General features: G+C 42.6%; 1 protein-coding gene across 1 annotated transcript in view; it reads right to left on the minus strand.

Moving 5' to 3' along the window:
* Positions 1–690: 690 nt before the first annotated feature.
* The window catches only part of depdc5 (DEP domain containing 5, GATOR1 subcomplex subunit), a 31,578-nt gene continuing 12,520 nt past the window's right edge, over positions 691–19,748 (minus strand). Inside the window, exons 26-44 of the mRNA XM_039816140.1 lie at positions 18,589–18,772; positions 17,428–17,588; positions 16,416–16,536; positions 15,922–16,089; positions 15,460–15,682; positions 14,650–14,786; positions 14,531–14,558; positions 14,440–14,463; positions 14,154–14,216; positions 13,296–13,417; positions 12,981–13,061; positions 10,802–10,934; positions 10,508–10,607; positions 10,107–10,346; positions 7,019–7,188; positions 2,656–2,827; positions 2,501–2,561; positions 1,417–1,499; positions 691–1,300 (exon numbers count right to left, since the gene is read on the minus strand). Coding sequence (XP_039672074.1) covers positions 1,002–1,300; positions 1,417–1,499; positions 2,501–2,561; positions 2,656–2,827; positions 7,019–7,188; positions 10,107–10,346; positions 10,508–10,607; positions 10,802–10,934; positions 12,981–13,061; positions 13,296–13,417; positions 14,154–14,216; positions 14,440–14,463; positions 14,531–14,558; positions 14,650–14,786; positions 15,460–15,682; positions 15,922–16,089; positions 16,416–16,536; positions 17,428–17,588; positions 18,589–18,772 — 2,570 coding nt within the window. The 3' untranslated portion in view covers positions 691–1,001. The remainder of the gene's footprint in view (positions 1,301–1,416; positions 1,500–2,500; positions 2,562–2,655; positions 2,828–7,018; positions 7,189–10,106; positions 10,347–10,507; positions 10,608–10,801; positions 10,935–12,980; positions 13,062–13,295; positions 13,418–14,153; positions 14,217–14,439; positions 14,464–14,530; positions 14,559–14,649; positions 14,787–15,459; positions 15,683–15,921; positions 16,090–16,415; positions 16,537–17,427; positions 17,589–18,588; positions 18,773–19,748) is intronic.

The following is a 19,748-nucleotide window of genomic DNA, read 5'->3' on the forward strand; positions in this document are numbered from 1 at the left end:
TGACTATGTTTACATGTATGCACAAAAGTAGTGTGACGTTAAAACAAATCTGCAATTCTTCAAATGATATTCCCTCGTAATGTTCAAGATTTTCTGAGAAAATGGAGTTAGTATGTGCTTGTTATTATCAACTTAGACAACGTAATTGTATATCACGATATCTTGATATGTGATTTCATCATGATATTAGAGATGCACCGATAGACCGGCCGGTGACCGGAATTGGCCGGTTTTTCCGTGCTCGGCCATGACCGGCGACCGGCAGGTCAGTCTGCCGATTTCATGCCGGTCAACGCTACAATTAACTGACAACATAAGTTATACGAGTTACAGTTCTCAAGGACGAACGCACACAGACGCGACAGCACAGTCTCGTTTTCCTTTCTCGCAACCTTTCTGTGTCGCGCGTACCCGCGTTTTAACCTCGTGAATTAACCTGCAACATGTCAGCTGTTTGGAAATTCTTCAGCGCGTGTGCAGAAGATAACAAGTTTGCAATATGCAACACCTGCAAGGAAAAAGTAGGGCGTGGAGGGACGACACCAAAAACCCAAATCACATTTTTTTAGTTGGATATTGGATGTGAAAAGAAGGAAATGGTTCTAACGTTGCACTTTAGATGTGTGTGAATGTCCCACACCAGGAGTCATTTATATAGTTCTATTTTATAGTGATCCATTATCTGTTCTGTGCAAAATATTCTATTAAAGAAAAGATAGAAAATAAATATTTGTGTGTGCTGTAAAGTGGTTAGAAAAAATGAAATCGGAATCGGCCTAGAAAGTGGTAATCGGTGCATCTCTACACGATATGATTCCCATTGAAAGACGATAAGTGATCACTTTGAATTATCGCCCAGCCCCGGCTGTAAACATCCAAAGGGACCAGTGGTTGATTGGTATCGGGGCTCAGTCGGAGCAGCACAGACTCGGAGTCTGAACATTTTTGCTTTGATAAATAAAGTTTTCGTGATCTACGTTCCGTTGTCCTGCGGCTTCCTGTCAGGGAGCGCTGGCGTTCATCTTCTCCTGGCAGCTGTCCCACAGGTGGAGCAGTCGGTTGTCCTTGTTGGCGCAGAAGTCTGTGAAGTCTCTGAGCAGGCGGTCGGCGAGCCTCTCGTCGCCCAGCACGCCCGTCCTCCAGGCCTTGGTCAGCATGGTGTTGTAGGCCCAGTAGTAACCGACCCGCTCCTCGCCGCCAAACGGCCCCTGGCTGTTGGAGGTGGTGGAGTTCCTGCGTCTGCGCTGCTGCCCGCTCGAGTACTTCCTCTTGGAGTACGGCAGCTGCAGGAACACGGTGCCTGACAGAAGAAGAAGAAGAAAAAAAAGAGAAGCAGAATGAAGCTTGTCGGATCCCAGGGAAGCAGCAGACGTTTGTGTGTGTTTTTTGTTTTTTTTATGTTGTGATGTGACCAACCTGTTACGTGGATGTACTGGGGCTTGTTGTCAGACGGGAAATTAAAAGCAGAAGCAGAAAACTTGTCGTGCACGAAGCCAAATCTGGTAGAAAGAGCACAACATTTACACACGTTTGCACAATGTAACTAAGACATTCAGACACAATATTGGGTCAGGACACAGAACTTTGTAGTTCACTGTACATTATTCCTACATTTAAAAGGTCCCATGACATGGTGCTCTTTGGATGCTTTTATATAGACCTTAGTGGTCCCCTAATACTGTATCTGAAGTCTCTTTTATATAGACCTTAGTGGTCCCCTAATACTGTATCTGAAGTCTCTTATATAGACCTTAGTGGTCCCCTAATACTGTATCTGAAGTCTCTTTTATATAGACCTTAGTGGTCCCCTAATACTGTATCTGAAGTCTCTTATATAGACCTTAGTGGTCCCCTAATACTGTATCTAAAGTCTCTTTTATATAGACCTTAGTGGTCCCCTAATACTGTATCTAAAGTCTCTTTTATATAGACCTTAGTGGTCCCCTAATACTGTATCTGAAGTCTCTTTTATATAGACCTTTAGGGGGTCCCCTAATACTGTATCTGAAGTCTCTTATATAGACCTTAGTGGTCCCCTAATACTGTATCTGAAGTCTCTTTTATATAAACCTTAGTGGTCCCCTAATACTGTATCTGAAGTCTCTTATATAGACCTTAGTGGTCCCCTAATACTGCATCTGAAGTCTCTCTTTTATATAGACCTTAGTGGTCCCCTAATACTGTATCTGAAGTCTCTCTTTATATAGACCTTAGTGGTCCCCTAATACTGTATCTGAAGTCTCTTTTATACAGACCTTAGTGGTCCCCTAATACTGTATCTGAAGTCTCTTTTATATAGGCCTTAGTGGTCCCCTAATACTGTATCTGAAGTCTCTTTTATATAGGCCTTAGTGGTCCCCTAATACTGTATCTGAAGTCTCTTTTATATAGACCTTAGTGGTCCCCTAATACTGTATCTGAAGTCTCACAACATCCCATTGTGTCCTTGGGGTTGAGGCACAAACATAGAAATGATAACATGACATAAAACAACAACCACCTGTACAGTATGGCCTCCTGAAAGAGCTGCATCCTGTCCCAGTACGTCTCCGGTTCAAAACCTGTTGGATGAATTCAAACGGTCAGATGTTGTGAATGAGCTACGGTACACATCCCCACACATGAACACAGCAGTCCGTCAGACGGCTTCTCTACCTTCGAACAGGTTGTCGCTGCTGTTCTTCAGCAGACAGTGGATGTTCAGAGGGATGAAGAGCTGCGCTCTCAGTGGATCTCCGTACAGGTAAGACGTCAGGGCAAAAGGAACCTCCAGCACGGGGACCAACAGGAAGCCGCAGGACGCGGCTTTCCGGTGCCACATTTGAACCTGACAGATAATAACTGGTTAGAAAATGGCCTATGGAATCACAAGATGCCACTATTTAACAGGTGTCTTCTGGTCTCGCATATACAAATCATGTGGAGAAATACATGGATAACAGAAAACTAAATAAAAATTAAACAATAGAACATGCATTTAAAGATCTTTAAATCATCTTGGTAAAAAGCTTTTTTACTCTTCCCCCAGGCTTTCTCAAGATAATAATTTTATGTATATAGCACTTTTGAAGCATTAAGCACAAAGTGCATTTTAAGATTAAAAGATTCACAAAATATATTTTTAATAATTAGAACGTGAGAGCACATATTTCACGCAGCACTGAGACCATACATAAAACAGTTAAAGTGCAAGATAGGATGTCAATAAAAGAACAAATGTATGGAAATGCATCTAACAAAATACTAAAATGATGATACTAATCAAGCATAATTTAAATATGTAATGACAGTTCAGATAAAACACCATAAAATAGTAGTATAAAGAGGAAATGTGCAGTGATGCAATAATGGAAAAGAAAACAAGGTTAAGTGTAGGCCATCTTGTAAAAGTGAGTTTTAAGCGACAGAAGGCCGTTCCAAAGCCGAGGGCCCGTAACCAAAAATACACAGTCACCCTTAGTTTTCAGCCTGGTTGGTGGAACAGCTAAAAAGGTTTTGAACAGCTGATCGTAGGGGCTTGGCTGGGCTATAAGGGGTTAACAGTTATTAAATATAATCAGGAGCCAGAACAAGGATGGCCTTGTATGTAATTAATACAATTTTAAAATGTATTCTAAATTAAATGGGCTGAAATTGGAGTGATATGACAGAACCTCCTAGATGTAGTTATTAATCTGGCTGGTTCAGGTCAGTGTTAAACCTGTCCTCTCTGTAGATTGATTTTTAGGGAATCAAGGAAAGATGCTCTGAGGGAATTTGATTGATTTATTTGATTAGGACAATGCACATGAATCAACATTTCTGTAAATGTGCCCGTGTTAGCCAGATGGCAGATTTTCAACTGTAGTCCTAGTTACCCAGCATGCATGTCTCTTTGGTGGGAGGACACGGGAGAACCCGGAGGACACCCACTCAAACACGGGGAGAACATGCAAACTCCACACAGAAAGGCCCTGCCCGGACGGGGGGTGGAACTCTGCAGTGCCAACTTGCTGTGAGGCAGAAATGCTAAGCACTGAGCCAGCGTGCCGCCCACGATCTGTGCCTTCCTCATACACATTTTAAAGTTTTGAAAGCAGCCACACAGCGCTCTTCCTCATTCTGTTCACCAAATGTCAAAATCCTCCATTTTATCTTTATCTTTACACCCTGTATCTTGTATGTACTGCAGTTTCAGATGTAACCACAGATTCTAATTATTTTCAAGTCAAGATGCTGTTAAAGCAACTGGAAAAGATAAAGAATTTGGGCTTCTATTAGTTTTATAGGTTGATTTTACAGTGTTTGGGATCATTTTCTTTTTGTGATCTTCAAACATTTCTACTTAAGTTGCTTCTTTGATTCTTGCTGACACTTGAATACTAGAATCCATTTTCATTTCCTCAAAACTTTCGGTTTCACTGGCTGGCACACAGCCAAAATAGTTCCAATGTTTTTCTTTGATTTAAAAAGCCTCCGTTTCCTGTGTCGTTGTGTTGCAAATGAGAGCACTGGGTGTGTGTTTGAAATGATTTGGTTAATCAGTTAAGGGACCTGCACGTTAGATAGTGGCAGTGCTCCACAAGGAGGGGAACTCCACCGATTCCACACATACTAACAGACATAACTAAAGTGAGTTTACAGGTGTTAGGGAGCACTTCTGCACGTGAAAAAGTTGTATAAAAACTTTTGTGTCTTCAGAGACAAATCTGACATATGTCCTCAAGTGATGTCACTTGAGTCAGCGTCGGTTGGGGCTGAAAACTACAAGTTTGAAAATGAAAATAAAGAAATTGGGGATGTGGAGTTAGAAAGAAGTGAGGTCAACTGAACTCTGTAGCCTGCCCCTCATCTCCGCTTGGGGCTAGAGGCTTCATTCAGTCGCCGTTTGAGTTGCATTGTGGGTAATGTAGGTGAAAGGTTTTAAAAAGTAAGAAAAATGCATCGGATAAAAAAGACGGATGTCCAGAAATGTTATAGGACTGCAATGCTAAATTAGTGGAATACTATTTTAAGGCCTAATGAGTCAGTTAAATCCTCAGAATCAAACCCAAACTAGTTTTTTCTTCCTTTCCTCTTTTGAAAGAACTTTTAATGGGAAGAATCTGAGTATCTGATTTGTGTAGGTCCTGCAATCTTTTTTGATTTTGTGTCTCTTGACTAGAGCTGTGTTAAAATAATCGATTCTAAGATTAAAATTGATCTTTGTTTGTGTGATCTGATATTGATTAATAAAATCCTAAAAACGCTCTCTTAATGTTAAATAGGTTTATATAATGTTAGTCCTGTTAAGTAAAAAGTACTACTGCTCGGATCTTATTAAGTGATAATTCACTAAGAGACATGATAGTATTATATATCCGTGAGGTAAGACCCTTAATGAGCACAGGAATTTGATAAATGATATCCAGTCCCGTTCTTGGAGGTAGAATGGGAAAGGATGGGCTAATGGATTGCACAAAGTGACGAACCTGGAAATGGCGGAAAAGACTGGAGCGCTGTAACTTAAATTTGGCGGAAAGGGCATTGAAATCGGAAAAAGTGCCGTCTATGTAAAGGTCACTGAATTTATAGAGGCCTGTTCTTTGCCAATGGGCAAATACATGATCTAATTTGTCTTGGAGAAAGGTGTGATTATTACATATGGGACCATAAATAGAGAAATCTCTCAAATTGAAAGTTTGTTTAAACTGAGACCTACGGAGCCCCCCTGGTCCCACTTTGTCAAAAAAATTAATTATGACTATCTCGTCGCCTCAAGATAGTATCTTGTGGCCTCTTGAGGCCTCAAGATACTATCTCGTGGCCTCAAAATACTATCTCATGGCCTCAAAATACTATCTTGTGGCCTCAAGATAGTAAAGTGTCTGACACATGGAGCCTGTGTTATTAAACTGGACCCTGTAGTGTAGTGCAATACTTCACATTCTGTGCAATATTCTCTGTTTTAATATTCAGTGTGCAATATAGTTTGCTGCAGTTCTGCTTCTATTTATTTACTAGTACTGTTCATCACAATTCTGTTAATACAGTAATGTAAATCTTGTAGGCTGCATAGCATAGTCCTTTCTAATTCTTCTTCATATTTTATAGCCTATATTTACACTTTTTACATGTATGTATGTCACAAAGTGGTGCCAGGCAGCCAGAGTTTTCTTATTTTGTATATAGTGTGGTGTTTTGGGTGTTTTATTTTGTATATAGTGTGGTGTTTTGGTTTGCCTGGCACAGAGCTGAAGACTCCTCCCAGCGCACCTGAGGCAGATCTCATCAGACACTGGGAGCGCATTTTGATAATGAATGGCTGAGACACAAGGAGGAAAGAGGAGCGGATAGAGAGCGAAAAAGAAACGTTAGGGACGCTACAGGCAAACCAAAACACCACACTATATACAAAATAAAAACACCCAAAACACCACACTATTTTTCAGCATAAGAAAACTCTGGCTACCTGGCTCCACTTTGTGACATATATACACATGTAAAAAGTATAAATATAGGCTATAAAATATGAAGAAGAATTATCTCGTGGCCACAAGATACTATTTATAATAATTTTTTTTTTGACAAAGTGGGACTAGGGGGGTTACAATAGGGCACAAGGAAAGACCAGGAGCTCCAACTCCTACACTTCGATGAAATCTTGGTGGAAAGTCATCAGTTATTTAGGTAATTAAGAGAGTTAATCGGGAGCCCCCCTGCTCTGCGTCTCACACCTACATCGCCAAACCAGAAGTCTGGGGGTCAATTCTTAATGTAAATATCAACTTGGTGCATTATAAAAAACATTTGAGGGTTGCTTTTTGCTTGTACAATCAGCATAAGTTCTCTGAGAATCTCTTTTATATCCAAGCTAAATTGGTATGGTAGCTAAAATCTCCCTAACGTAATTGATATTGATTACAATCGGAAATGTTATCGAACGTTGTGAATCTGAATGGAATCATTGGCGATACCCAGTCCTACTGTTGACATGTGAAGTGGTGACCCATTGACAATTAAGCAAAAAATAAATAAATAATAATAGACATGTAGTTACCATCTCAAAGAGCACTGCAGCAGTGACAGCCATCCAGTGCAACTTGATCTCAAAGGCAGCGTTGAGGGAGAAGTTTCCGTGGTAGTAACAGCTGCACCATTCAGTTCGGTCACTGCGGTTGTTAACGTCCACATCCAGAGTGACCGTCTTCTGCTCCGGGACTGTAGCAGCTGGGGGACAGACAGACAGACAGACAGAGGGAGGGAGGGAGGGAGGGAGAGAGAGACAGGAGGCACGGGAAGCAAAAGAAGGGGAGATGGATGGCATGATGGGCAGGCAGGAGGAGGAGTGAGAGCAGGTGGTGAGCATGGATTGAGACTAAACTGTGATCAGTCCCACATGAAGTTTAAACAGCATTAATGTCTGCATTATCCCAGTTCAAAGAGAGGTTTCCTGGTAGAATAAAGAGCCGTTAGAACAAATAAGCTTATGAATGCAGTCAGTGTCTAATGAAGGATTTTTAGCTTCACAGTCGGTATTTTTCAACCTGGATCCCCATTTTCCATGGTTTTGTGTCGAAGTGACTGATGGTAACAACAATTTCTGAAATTGTTCCAGTATTAAGCAAGATCGCTGCAGTCGGCAGCGGCGAAACAAGCTGCAATGTAATGTTACTGGGCAATTGCGCACTCAATTGTTTTGCCGCTGGCATGCGGAGAATGTTATTCTAAATCCTAAGGCTAAGATCTAAGCCCAGAATTTGCCATCGCCAAACCCACCACACTCTAACTCTTAAATAAACAATAATTTTATCATTGTAAAACACACTTCATTCACAGTCGACAGAAACAAACCTCTTGGTTCGTCTTTCCACTGTTCCAACAATCACCACTCTAGTTTGGTTAAAATAAACCCTTAATTCACCCATTTACATGTGAATATATGCTGGCTCTATACACGCTAAAAGCAATGTTTATTTAAATGGAGTCTGGTGAGTTTGGTGATAGTGATTTCTGAGCCGTTTCTGGTTAAACAAAAAGGATTTTACTCTTTAACAAAAAGGTCTATCTCTGTTGTTAGACACTTAGAATAATAATCTGAGCCTGTTGGTGACCGCATACACAGTGCATTCTTGCCCTAAATGAATACATTACAGCCCAGTTCGCGGCTGACAGTTACAGCGTTTCTCGCTCACTACTGGACCAGTTTTTAAAGATTTCTGATTACATAAGTCACTTTAACACCAATGCATGGGTTCACGAGGAAAGAATACCAAAAACACCCTTAAAGCCTATTCCAGGAAACCAGCCCGGGGTGTCAGATAGCAAACTGCGAAAAGCATTAATCTTGCAAAGTTGTTGCTTTAAAAGATGCAAGCATTCTCAAATGCTCAATGCTCAAATAGGCTGAGGTCAAAGTTGAAAAATAAAGCTTTGAGCGGTCGCATGTAGCAAGAATGGAGCCCAGCAGAAACACTGTCACCACTTGCTGTGTTGTGATAGTGCTTTATGTTGAAAAAGGCCAGGAGGAGAGCGACAGGTGAGGACATTGCACACCACAGCACTACTGAAACCACAGCCACAGCATGCACTCAAAACACCACACCACCTACACTAGTACTGCTCCACACTAACCACACAGCATGCTCTGATTGAATGGTGAAGGTGGGAAAAAATTTGATGACATCAATCAGTGATGTGGCCACATGACACAGAGCCAGAGCCACTGTGGACAGATAGAACTACAGCTAAACATGCACTACACGCTGGAGATGTTCAATGCAGATCTACAGTCCCCCATCAGGAGGGCTGAGTCCAGCATCTCTGTCACACAACAGTGAGATGATGCTGATGGACGGTGATGAATGGGATGTCATGAAATGTTACATGGACGTGGTTCTGTGGTGATGGAAAGAACCCCACTGTGTGAGTTGGAAAACGGTGAATTTATTGTAATGTAAGTTAGAATGGTGAGTGGGTATGTGGTGGTTATGTACGTGTAGTGCTCATTATTGTTTGGTTTATATATTCTTTTTCATCTGGGAAGTTATTGGTGTTTATTTGGAATATCTAAATAGAAAATTGTCTTTGTAAAACACAATTTTCCCTGTCTTTGGACTGAGAACATTGTATTTTATATTTTTTTTTTTTAACTTACTGCATTTTTTTAAATCAGTTTTTCTCAACAATTCATATTAATGAAAGCATTATCTGAACTGTGTTACGAGAAAACCTACAGTGAATCGGGGGCACAGTGGGCCTCACATTCTCACTTTTAGCCTGGGAGTTAAACAACAGAGTGGCCCACCGCAATCATTAAACCCTCTTAATCTTCCTCCTAACCTTGTCCAATCATCTCTGAGCTGACTGCTCTGTGGCTGCAACATCTAAATACATACAAAATTACAATCAAACATTGTACAGTTTATTCTGCATCATAGAAGTGAAAAGTTTGTCACAAAAACAGCCCGACTGTCATCCAATGGCCAAATTTATTTTCTGATCCCTACCACAAAAATAAACTATAAGTCTATGTTCCATGGCTTGCTCCCTTTCTACGTCATTTAATCATCTGCTAAAATCAAAATTTTTATTAACTGGCTAATTTTGTCATAGCCATTTTACCTTTACTTTGAATGAATGTATACAAGTGTGAAGGCTAATGTGGTCAGCATATGATAAAAAGAAAACCTGAGACAGCGTTTAGCCTTTTTAAAATGTAACTGAATCCAGTAATTTTGCATTTAGACTACTTAACACGCGCAACCAAAAAACAAAGAGCTTTAGGTAGATGTGGATGGAGGTTGTATGAAAGCACGAGGGCTCACTTGAAGGTGCTTAGTACCTTTCTGGGTCATGTGAGGTGTGGATATTGGGCAGGGCAAACTGTTCTGACAAAATGTATGCATACTGTATATAAATCAGCAGCAGAAACAGGAAAACAGCCAGTTTGGAATTTCAGTTTCTATGTTTAGTTTCTATGACACCACCTGACCAAGAGCACTTAATCAAATGCACCCTCTCTGCCCTGTGTGACATGTAACTACTGGACCCAGGCGTCTCTCTGAGGTAGAGACCTGCGTATGATCTGCATCAGACTGGATGAGGGAGCAGACTGGGGGCTCCCCTGCAGTGTGGGCTGGGTGTACCTAGCAGTGCGGCGGCCTGGCTGCGTCCTCCAAAGCTGCGGCTGAAGGAGCTGTGCCTACTTGCGTAGGAGGCCGGCCGGCTGGGCAGCCAGGGCAGGAGGAAGGCCGGGAGGTCGCAGGGTCGCCGCTCCTCCAGCACAAAGGCCACCTCGAACCACTTCCTCTGGAACAGAGCAAAGTCCTCCAGCGCTGCAGTAGACCAGCCTCCAGCCGCTGCGGCGGGAAGCTGGGAGGTCGGGCCTGCAGAGGACCGGACAGCCAAGAATGTCATGACAACACCCACTGGATTTTATATTCTACCAATGACCTGAATTTAATTGTAGATATATACAAGTACGAGCATGTGCTGTCTGATGAGATAAAAGCTATATGGCGTCTGAGTGCATTTTAAATCCATTCACCATCCTTCTCGTCTACTATCCTGTAGAAGTAGAATCCGTAGACGAAGGTGCGCATGGCATCTCCAGAAGCGTGGGTCACCACACCTTCATCCAGCATTTTCTACACGAACCAAAAAGACAAAAACAGTAAACAAACACGTTATGTTTACATTCAGTGTTAATTAACTGAGAGAGTACAATGTTGTTATACATAAGCATAAGACCCAAGTTGTAATAAATCCTTTGAACCGTTATGAACTCCTCCTTTTACATTTTCCATCAACTTAAAGGAAAGTTGAGACATACAACTCTCACCTGCATGATATCCACAGCCATGCCTTGCGTGGCCACGCCGTCCACATTGTTGACCAGCCAATGAACGACCTCAGCGCTAATAAAGCAGTTGAGCGGCAGACCTTTCTGCTCCGGCAGCAGCTGTACACCTGTCCTGTTGTACCAGAAAGCACAGACACAAACAACTAAATGAAATATAAAAGAATTAATCTTGTAAAACCATACCCAAGAGCCTGTTGTCCTCTTTTATTCAGAACAAAACAAAACCAAAAGTAGGTTATATATCGAATTATTCATATTTATAAATATAAAATGAATTGGTGATGGTAGCCACATGAAAAATTTTGATGGGGTAAATGGTTTTCTATACAGCTTTTTAAATCAGTAATCGAAAATAATTTGATTGATTGATATCTGAGAGGATGTGTAGATGTTTTTCTGATAGATAGATAGATAGATAGATAGATAGATAGATAGATAGATAGATAGATAGATAGATAGATAGAACTTTATTTATCCCTACGGGGAATATCTTCGCAGCCAGGTACTTAAATACAGTAACAACATAAAACACTACTATTAATACAGTACAATACATTAAAATACAATACAGTCACAATACAATACAAATGCATTTAAAAAGGACGTATACAAATACAACTACAGTGGGACTGCATAACAAATAAGGTGCAGTGAGGACATAAGGCAAATATATTAACTTGTTTGTACACATTATACGCGTGCAGCTCTACAGCGGCATGTTGTCATGGCAACCACCAGCATGCAGTTGTTGGATCAGGCAAGCCAATCACAAGTGAGAGAAGAAGGAATCAAACTTAAAAAAGGAGGGATACAAATACAACTAATTAATCTGTGCTGTTGAGGTAATAGAGACTAATAGCAGTCATCTCATAGGGCAGATGAGTTCTAGAGTTTAATGGCAGCAGGCAGGAATGATTTCCTGTAGCGTTCCTTTGAGCAGCGGGGTTGAATGACTCTGCTGCTGAAAGTGCTCTTGAGTTCATCTAGTGTTTTGTGGAGGGGGTGAGGGTCACGATCCATAACTGCCCGCAGTTTTACCTGCATTCTGTGTCTGAACACCTCCTCCACAGAAGCAAGCTTAGCGCCAACCACAGGCTCAGCCTTTTTAATGAGTTGGTTCAGTCCGTTTGCATCCCTTACTTTGATGCCGGCACCCCAACACACCACAGCAAAGGAGATGGTGCTTTGAACCACAGACTGATAAAACATCTGGAGCATCCTGTTACACACATTAAATGGCCCGAGCCTCCTCAAAAAGTAAAGCCGGCTCATGCCCTTCTGGTATACAGCCTCAGTGTTTGTGGACCACGCCAGTTTATTGTCCAGTTGTACACCTAGGTACTTGTATGTTGTGACAATTTCCACATCTGACCCCCCCAATATGAACTGGAGAGGGCTGGGACTTTTTCCTGCTACAATCCACCACCATCTCTTTTGCCTTTGCCACGTTCAGCTGTAGGTGATTCTCCCCACTCCACCTCACAAAGTGGGGAGCCCACTGTAACTCTGCATGAGACAACTGACCGCCAGCATGTCAAGACCCAAAAAGACACAACAACTAGAATGGCACCCAGAGAGCACAGACGTCCGCCAAGGCCAATGGTGCATTCACTTGCTCCTCAGATGGTCCCATTTCCGGAGTTGGAAAGTTGTATTTCCAACTTTGGTTTGTTGATGAGCTCTAAGTCGTAGGTAATGTGGAAACAACATGGACGCTACAAAGAAGATGTGTTGCATTTTATTGCTCAGAGCATTTAAACAACACATTGACAGCTGTTTCCAGAATTTGCGTGACAACATAGAGCAATTAGAAAACGGATCAGGTGAGCCATGAAATATGGGAACAAATCTTTCCGATTATTGCGACACCACATGAATGCAGCACAAACGGCCCATCTCACAATGTTAACAAAATTGAAAAATAATTGTGTATCTGCCCTGTGAGTTGTATGTGCTCCAGAATTGACTGGGTTTGTCCCTGGCCCACGCTACACCCTCCTACCAAGTTTTAAGAAAACCGGGCCAGTAGTTTTTCCGTAATCCAGCTGACAGACAGACAGACAGACAGACAGACAGACAGACAGACAGACAGACAGACAGACAGACAGACAGACCAAACCGAAAACATAACCTCCTTGGCAGGAGCAACAAATCTTACGTGGGATGTTTGATGGCCTCCAGGATCTCCAAGAGGGTTGAGGAAGAGGACAGAGAAAGGGCTCCCGCTGCAGACTGCCCACTGTGAACACATCAATTCAGGTTACTGTTCAGGCAGATTATCCTTAAAGTTTCAGCATATTCACTGGTCAATCTTAATTGAGTAAAACATATATGTCATACAATTAAAATAGCTATGATTCTATTTAGCTATGCTATGGAGCACCTGCCTAAAGTATTAAACTACTATAATTCTCTTAGAATCATTTCTATGTGCTGGATGTGTATCCCTGCAGTACACAGAGTAAAAGGTTACCTGGTGTCTGAGGTGCTGCTGCTGGCTGCAGTCTCTCCTGCTGGCTGTGCTGCTGCTGCTGCTCCAGCCGTCAGTGCTGGCTGGACTCCTTTATCAGCAGCCTCGCTGGCTTCAGCAGGCAACTACACAGTTACAAATATTTCACTAAATTTGCCGATTCTTTTAATATTTTGAGAAGGTTTCGCCAAAAAGCACATTTTCTCACTTGCATCGAGTGGTATTCAGCCATGCAGACGGTTCTATTCAGTGGTGGAAGGTAACTAAGTACATTTACTCAAGTACTATACTTAAGTACAGATTTGAGGTACTTGTACTTTACTTGAGTCTTTTCTTTCCATTCCACTTTCTACTTCTACTCCACTACATTTCAGAGGGAAATATTGTACTTTTTACTCCACTACATTTTTCTGACAGCTTCAGTTTCTTTACAAAATTAAGATTTTTGCACACAAAAGACTTTAAAAGTAGTTTATAAAATACTACGTTTTTTGTCTAAATATTTCAGCTGTGGGGGAACTGACTGAACAGCTTGAATCCTCACAGAGGTACTATGGATTAAATGAGATCCCGGTGTGAGAGTTGACAGTGTCACTACCTACCATCAGGCACTACACTACTGGGCACAACGTACAAACAGAATAAAAGGGAAAACTGGAATATGATGAGGCACTGCAAGTCAAACATCAGCTGACTCCCACATAGAGTGTTTCTGCACACCATGCTCATGCAGTAATACAGAGTGAGTTAGAGGAGCTATGGCACATGTGGACACACACACACACACACACACACACACACACACAGACACACAGACACACACACAGAGCTTCAGTGATGCCCAGGGACCTCGTTACTAACCTGAAAGTGATAGATGTAGGAGGAGCGAGGGCTACGTATAAAATCCAAAATAAAGGCAGCGTCCTGTGAGCACACAGGAAGAACATCAACCCCAGGATCAAACACCCAAAGCCCAGCAACCGGAACAGAACAGAGCATGGGGGGGAAAAGCAGATGGGAGGAGAGAGAGAAGCAAAAGCCCCACACCAAAGCACCAGCAAAGAAGAACCATTTGTTGTGGATTCAAATTATTTAGATGTGTCAGCTAAAGCTTAACGCTCCATACACACATAGTATAGATGCTCACCTTGCGGGGACTGTCTACATAAGGGGGGGGGGGGGGTGCGGGTGGGGGGGGGGTGGGGGGGGGGGGGGGGGGTTTTTTGTGTTTTTTCTGCCCCTCGCTGCTGCTGCTCCTCCAGAGTCCTGAGAGGAAGCAGAACGAATGCAGTTGAAAGTGAGATTCATGGCTCCAATGCAAACAACATGTTGGTCTGCAGGCCAAGGAGACACTCACTTCTGGTTTTGCTCCATCTCCAGTAAGGCTGATAAAGCTGATGTGCCTTTCTTGCCTTGTGGGGGCACCACAGGCTCGGTAGGATACTGAGGGAGAGGACTGGTAACCTGCAGTCCTTTCAGTGGTGTGCCCTTCTGCTATGTGAAAAAACAGAGTGAAAGAAACACGTGTCCATTACAGCACCTAAAGATACAGCAAATACAAACGTTAAGAGAGATGTTGTTTGCCCCATGGTCAGTGGCTAGACAGCTCCCCCTTACAAATTAAGTTATTATTGTCCCAGAAAAATGCTCAGTTTAATGACTGTAAGCCAATGGTTCTCAACACAGTGCAAGATCTTTTGGAGTATTTATTTGCACAGCTTATGTGTGATTGGCAACTGCAACAGTAATCTGCTTTCAGGATGCAGCAGTGACACATAAACAAAAATTATGATATGGGATTATTATTTTTTCATAAACAAAGTGAAAGAAATCACAATTCTATTCTAATTACTATCACATAAGATAAAGAACAGCAACAAATCCTCCTAATTTTTTAGTTGATCAACTTACTATGTTCTTTGTTAAATGTGTGTTTTTATGTTTGCACCATAAAGTAGCACTTTTAATTTTGTTATATGTACTTACAATGACAAATAAAAGTCAATTCTGATACTAAAGCACAAGTCTCAGGTTCATATATTAGAATAGAATGTATGCAGCCTGAAATAAAGCGTTTACATGTAAATTTCAACAGCAAAGTGGGAGGGAACAACAACTGTAAAGGTGTTTTTATGTACAAACGTGACGTAAACTAGGAGAGCCTCACTCTGATGATCCTATCGGAGCGGTGGCGACGCCGGATACGGTTGAGACCCTCCAGGAAGCGGATGAAGCCATCCAGCAGGACCCAGTCCCCGCTGCCCCCCATCCCCGCACCTGCTCCCTCCCCATAAACATCCCAGTGCCCCTCCCCGTCTGCCACCCGCCTAGCTCCTCCGGCGGGCAGCAGGAGGAAGCGAGTCCTCCAGAACTTCAGAGAGTCTATCAAACTATGGAGGCAGAATAAAGGCAGAGCATCTGATAATGATACTTAATCCATTGTAGTTTCATTTTATAAATGTAATACAAAAAAAACTAATTATAACAAAGCCTATTTTGACAGTGTTAACTCAGTAAACAGTAGATTACGTATAAATCTACATACAAATATTACATATTTGGCGTTGATTTGACCATAAACAAAACATTAATATATACGTTTAGGCTCTGTTTGAGTATTTGTGTGTACCTGAAGTCCTCTGAGCCAGCAGAGCAGATGTACTGGTCCAGGTAGTTCCACTTGTATTCCTCCAGTCTCTCATGGCCAAACTCCACCCAGCAGGACACAAACTGAGCATCAGAATGTGGAGGACACAGGCTGTAGCTGTACTGGATCTGTGCTGACTCGCACGGGTACCTAAAAAACCAGGACAGCCATCCTTTAGCCCGATATTGTTTATTATAAAGTAGGAATTCCTTTTCCTTGTCAGTATTGCTTTTGGCATTTTTTCCCTTTGTATTAGATAATGACAGTAGAGAGCTGACAGGAAACGAGGGAAGAGAGATGAGGGCTAGAGATGCACAGCTCAATCGATTCATTGATTTGTTGTCAACTACTAAATGAATAGCCAACTATTTTGATAATCGATTAATCGGTTTGATTCAAATTGTCTTTGGGAGGATCAACACGGCAAAAATGCAGAAATAGCTCTTCCTGTGTAAGGTCGAGCCAGACATACTCACTTGGGCAGGTAGCGAGTGACAGTGATTATCTTGTCTTTGAGGCAAACTTTATGGAAGGTCCGGCCCATACTGAGCCAATAAACTGTCTCCTCCTCCTCTGCTCGACGCAGAGAGACCAAACCTGAAAAGCCAAGAAGAAAGAGCACACATACAGTCACCATGGGTCTAGCCTCGCATAGCCAGACCATTCTCCATGACGCTGTTAGCGCTGGAGAAAGGTCTGGCTGCACTCATAATCATTCTGCTACAGGGGGAAAAAATGCTGTGGCTTGTTAGTATTATTTTTATATTCTTTGTATATCTTTACAACCATTCACTGAAAGAACCAAGCAGGCCTTCCTTATTGCACAATCCAAATCTTCATCACAGAGTTGCCATTTTTCAGCGTGTAGGTTGCTAGCTCGGAGGTCCCGTAGCTACGGAGATCTCAAAAAACGGTAACGTGCAGATAGTGGAAAGGAAGCAGAATGCAGCGTGAATTACACAGCCAATGGCAGGCTTATACCCACAGTCTACATCTGGTAAATCAGACTACCATGGGACTGTTGACAACATTTCTTTTAAAAGATTCAGAGACACATTTTCTCAAATACTGAACCAGAGGTTGTAGACTGTTGTTTCTCTGCGAGTTATCACAAATTCATATTCAAGTTGTTTGTGTAATTTCGTCTGTTAGTAAAGGTGGAAAAGCAATTTCACAGTGAATATCCACTATCAATCTAACTTTACTTTAGACACATACATCCCACAGCTAAAATGCAACAGCTTAATGGAGCTTCTGCAAGGCATTGTGGGAAAGAAGTACGGCATGACGCAGTTTGAGAATCAGGGACTACAACAAGAAATGCATACTTAAACTTCATACAAGAAGTCATACGTAATAATCACAAACTAAATCTAAGAAATAATGTACGATTACATTTTGATGTGAGAACACAGTGGGCAATCTGAAAATGTCAAAGATTTGAAATGAATACAGAAACAAAACAAATGACATGAAACATTAACTTACCTCTGGAGTAAAGAGGACTGCTGCCAAGCGGTGTGGCCACAGCGGGCTGAGGTTTCCTGTTATTGGGCTGGACGATGATCTGGTAGCCCTGCATCAACCTCTGACAGATAAACTCCTCAAACACCTGAGACGCACTCATCACTGGAGCTTCATCTTCGCGCCTGAGAAAGAGACAGAACCATGAAAACAGATGAACACAGTCTGTCGCTGTGCTTGACTGATTTTAGTACCCTGCGAAAAAAACAAAACATTTTAGGCCTTTATTTTAATAGGACAGCTGAAGACATGAAAGGGAAAGAGGGGGGGAATGACATGCAGCAAAGGGCCACAGGTCGGACTCGTACCTGCAGCCGCTGCGTCGAGGAGTAAACCTCTGTATATGGGCACGCGCTCTACCAGGTGAGCTGCCCAGGCGCCCCAGATTAATTTCAATAGGAAAAATCAACTATAAAAAGTGAGGGGGATGAAAGAGATTTTTGAAAAGTGAGGTGGACATGTCTCCCAGATTCCCAGTGGAAATTACATCCTTAGGCATCTGAATTAGTGAATAGCTGTTGAGTCTTAGCCAGTTACAAGCACAAAGTGATTGGCAATAGACTAGTCTAGATCCACGACGTTCCACTACCGGGATTGCTCCGTTGCTGCCGGAACTTTTCACGGATTTCACTCTTTTCGGCCAGATAGCTGTTCAGTGATGCCCAGGGACCTCGTTACTAACCTGAAAGTGATAGATGTAGGATGTCTGTTAGCTTCCGCTTTCTTTGTGTTGGAATTTTAAACTGCGGTGGATTTGTGAGGACTATGGTTAACTGCTCCTCAGATCTCTGCAGGGTAAATCCAGACAGCTAGCTAGACTATCTGTCCAATCTGAGTTTTCTGTTGCACGACTAAAACAACCTTTGAACGTACACTTGTTCCACCAAAACAAGTTCCTTCCCGAGGCTATTTTGCAGAGGCACCGTGACTCTGCCCAGTGCTAAGCGCCACCCATGACGATTGTGATAGGTTTAAAGAAATGCCAATAAAACAGAGCACGTTTTTCTCCCATCCCGCAATGCTGTGTGAACTCGCCAGACCCTCCTCCGCAGCGCTGTGGAGAAAGGTCTGGCAAAGCGAGACTGGCAATAGACAGGTCTACTCTAAAGACAGGATGTTGTCTACCTCTCCAGGTCACTGTGCGGCAGCAGGTCGTAGCAGCCTTCGGTGTAGTCGTTCTGTAGCGCCTGGCGGTCGGGGAAGTAGTCGGTGGTGAGGGGCAGGCAGGCCGGTGTGGTCAGAGACTTCCAGTCCACCCCCACTGTGCAGCAGAAGCTGGGCACTGTCGGGGGTGCAGACAGCAGCAGGGCTTCAGGAGCACCCACACACGTACACACACACACATACACACAAACAAAAAATCCCCACAGCAGAGACAATGCATGTACCCACAGTGGAGAGGTACATGTGTGTGGGGGGCGGGGATGCATATAAAGAGGAAGGGGGAGCACAGTGGAGGATGAAGACATGAAGAGAGGAAAAGAAAGAGTGAAAGTGAAGATACATACCAAAAAAGAAAAGAAAAGAAAGTAGAAGAGAGGGGAAGAAAAAAACACAACGTGTTACTTTTACTGGCCTCGTCGCCCCTGCTGGTGATTCCTGCGGGGCCTGTAGTTCTTGTGCAGTGATCAAACATGCAGATTGTGGCCCTGCGACAGTCTGGGATTGGCACCACTCACAGGAAAGCGAAAAAATGTGTCCTGAGCTCGGCAATGGTGTGAACTGTATAGTGACTGTGAGTGAATTTAAGCAGAGAAATCACGTCATGCAAACATACAGATGGTCAGCCAACTCTTTACATAGTGTGTGTGCGAGAGAGATTTGTTTGACAGAAGCACCAATTGAACAATCCATCAAGAGAAATAGACTATGCATACCACCATGCAGGAGTGAGATGTACACACAAGGCTTGTTGAATGCAAACAGGTCATGGTGAAGGAAAATTAATGGGAGGGCTTATTAATTAGAGAATTTTAACCTGGTAATGTTTAATAAGAAGAATTAAGATAATCAGAAGGCCCAGAGAAAGAGCAAGAACAGAGTCAGACAGAGAAAGTGAGGATACAGAGGGAGGAGGAGGGGTAACACCCTAAGCCATATGACCTGTAAGAGTCGTTTATACCTGTGACGCCCAGAGACAGATGCCCAGAGAAACCTGCCTGCCAAAGCTGAATAAGCCCTCATGGGTTAAAGACACCTCTGAAGGTTTATTACAAATATCAGTTTTGGTGATTAGGGATATCAACCTGATCCTGGAGTATGGCTCCATGACACTGTTTGCGATT

The sequence above is a fragment of the Perca fluviatilis genome, chromosome 11 (assembly GCF_010015445.1).
Source record: "Perca fluviatilis chromosome 11, GENO_Pfluv_1.0, whole genome shotgun sequence".
In the NCBI taxonomy this organism is placed as follows: domain Eukaryota; kingdom Metazoa; phylum Chordata; class Actinopteri; order Perciformes; family Percidae; genus Perca; species Perca fluviatilis.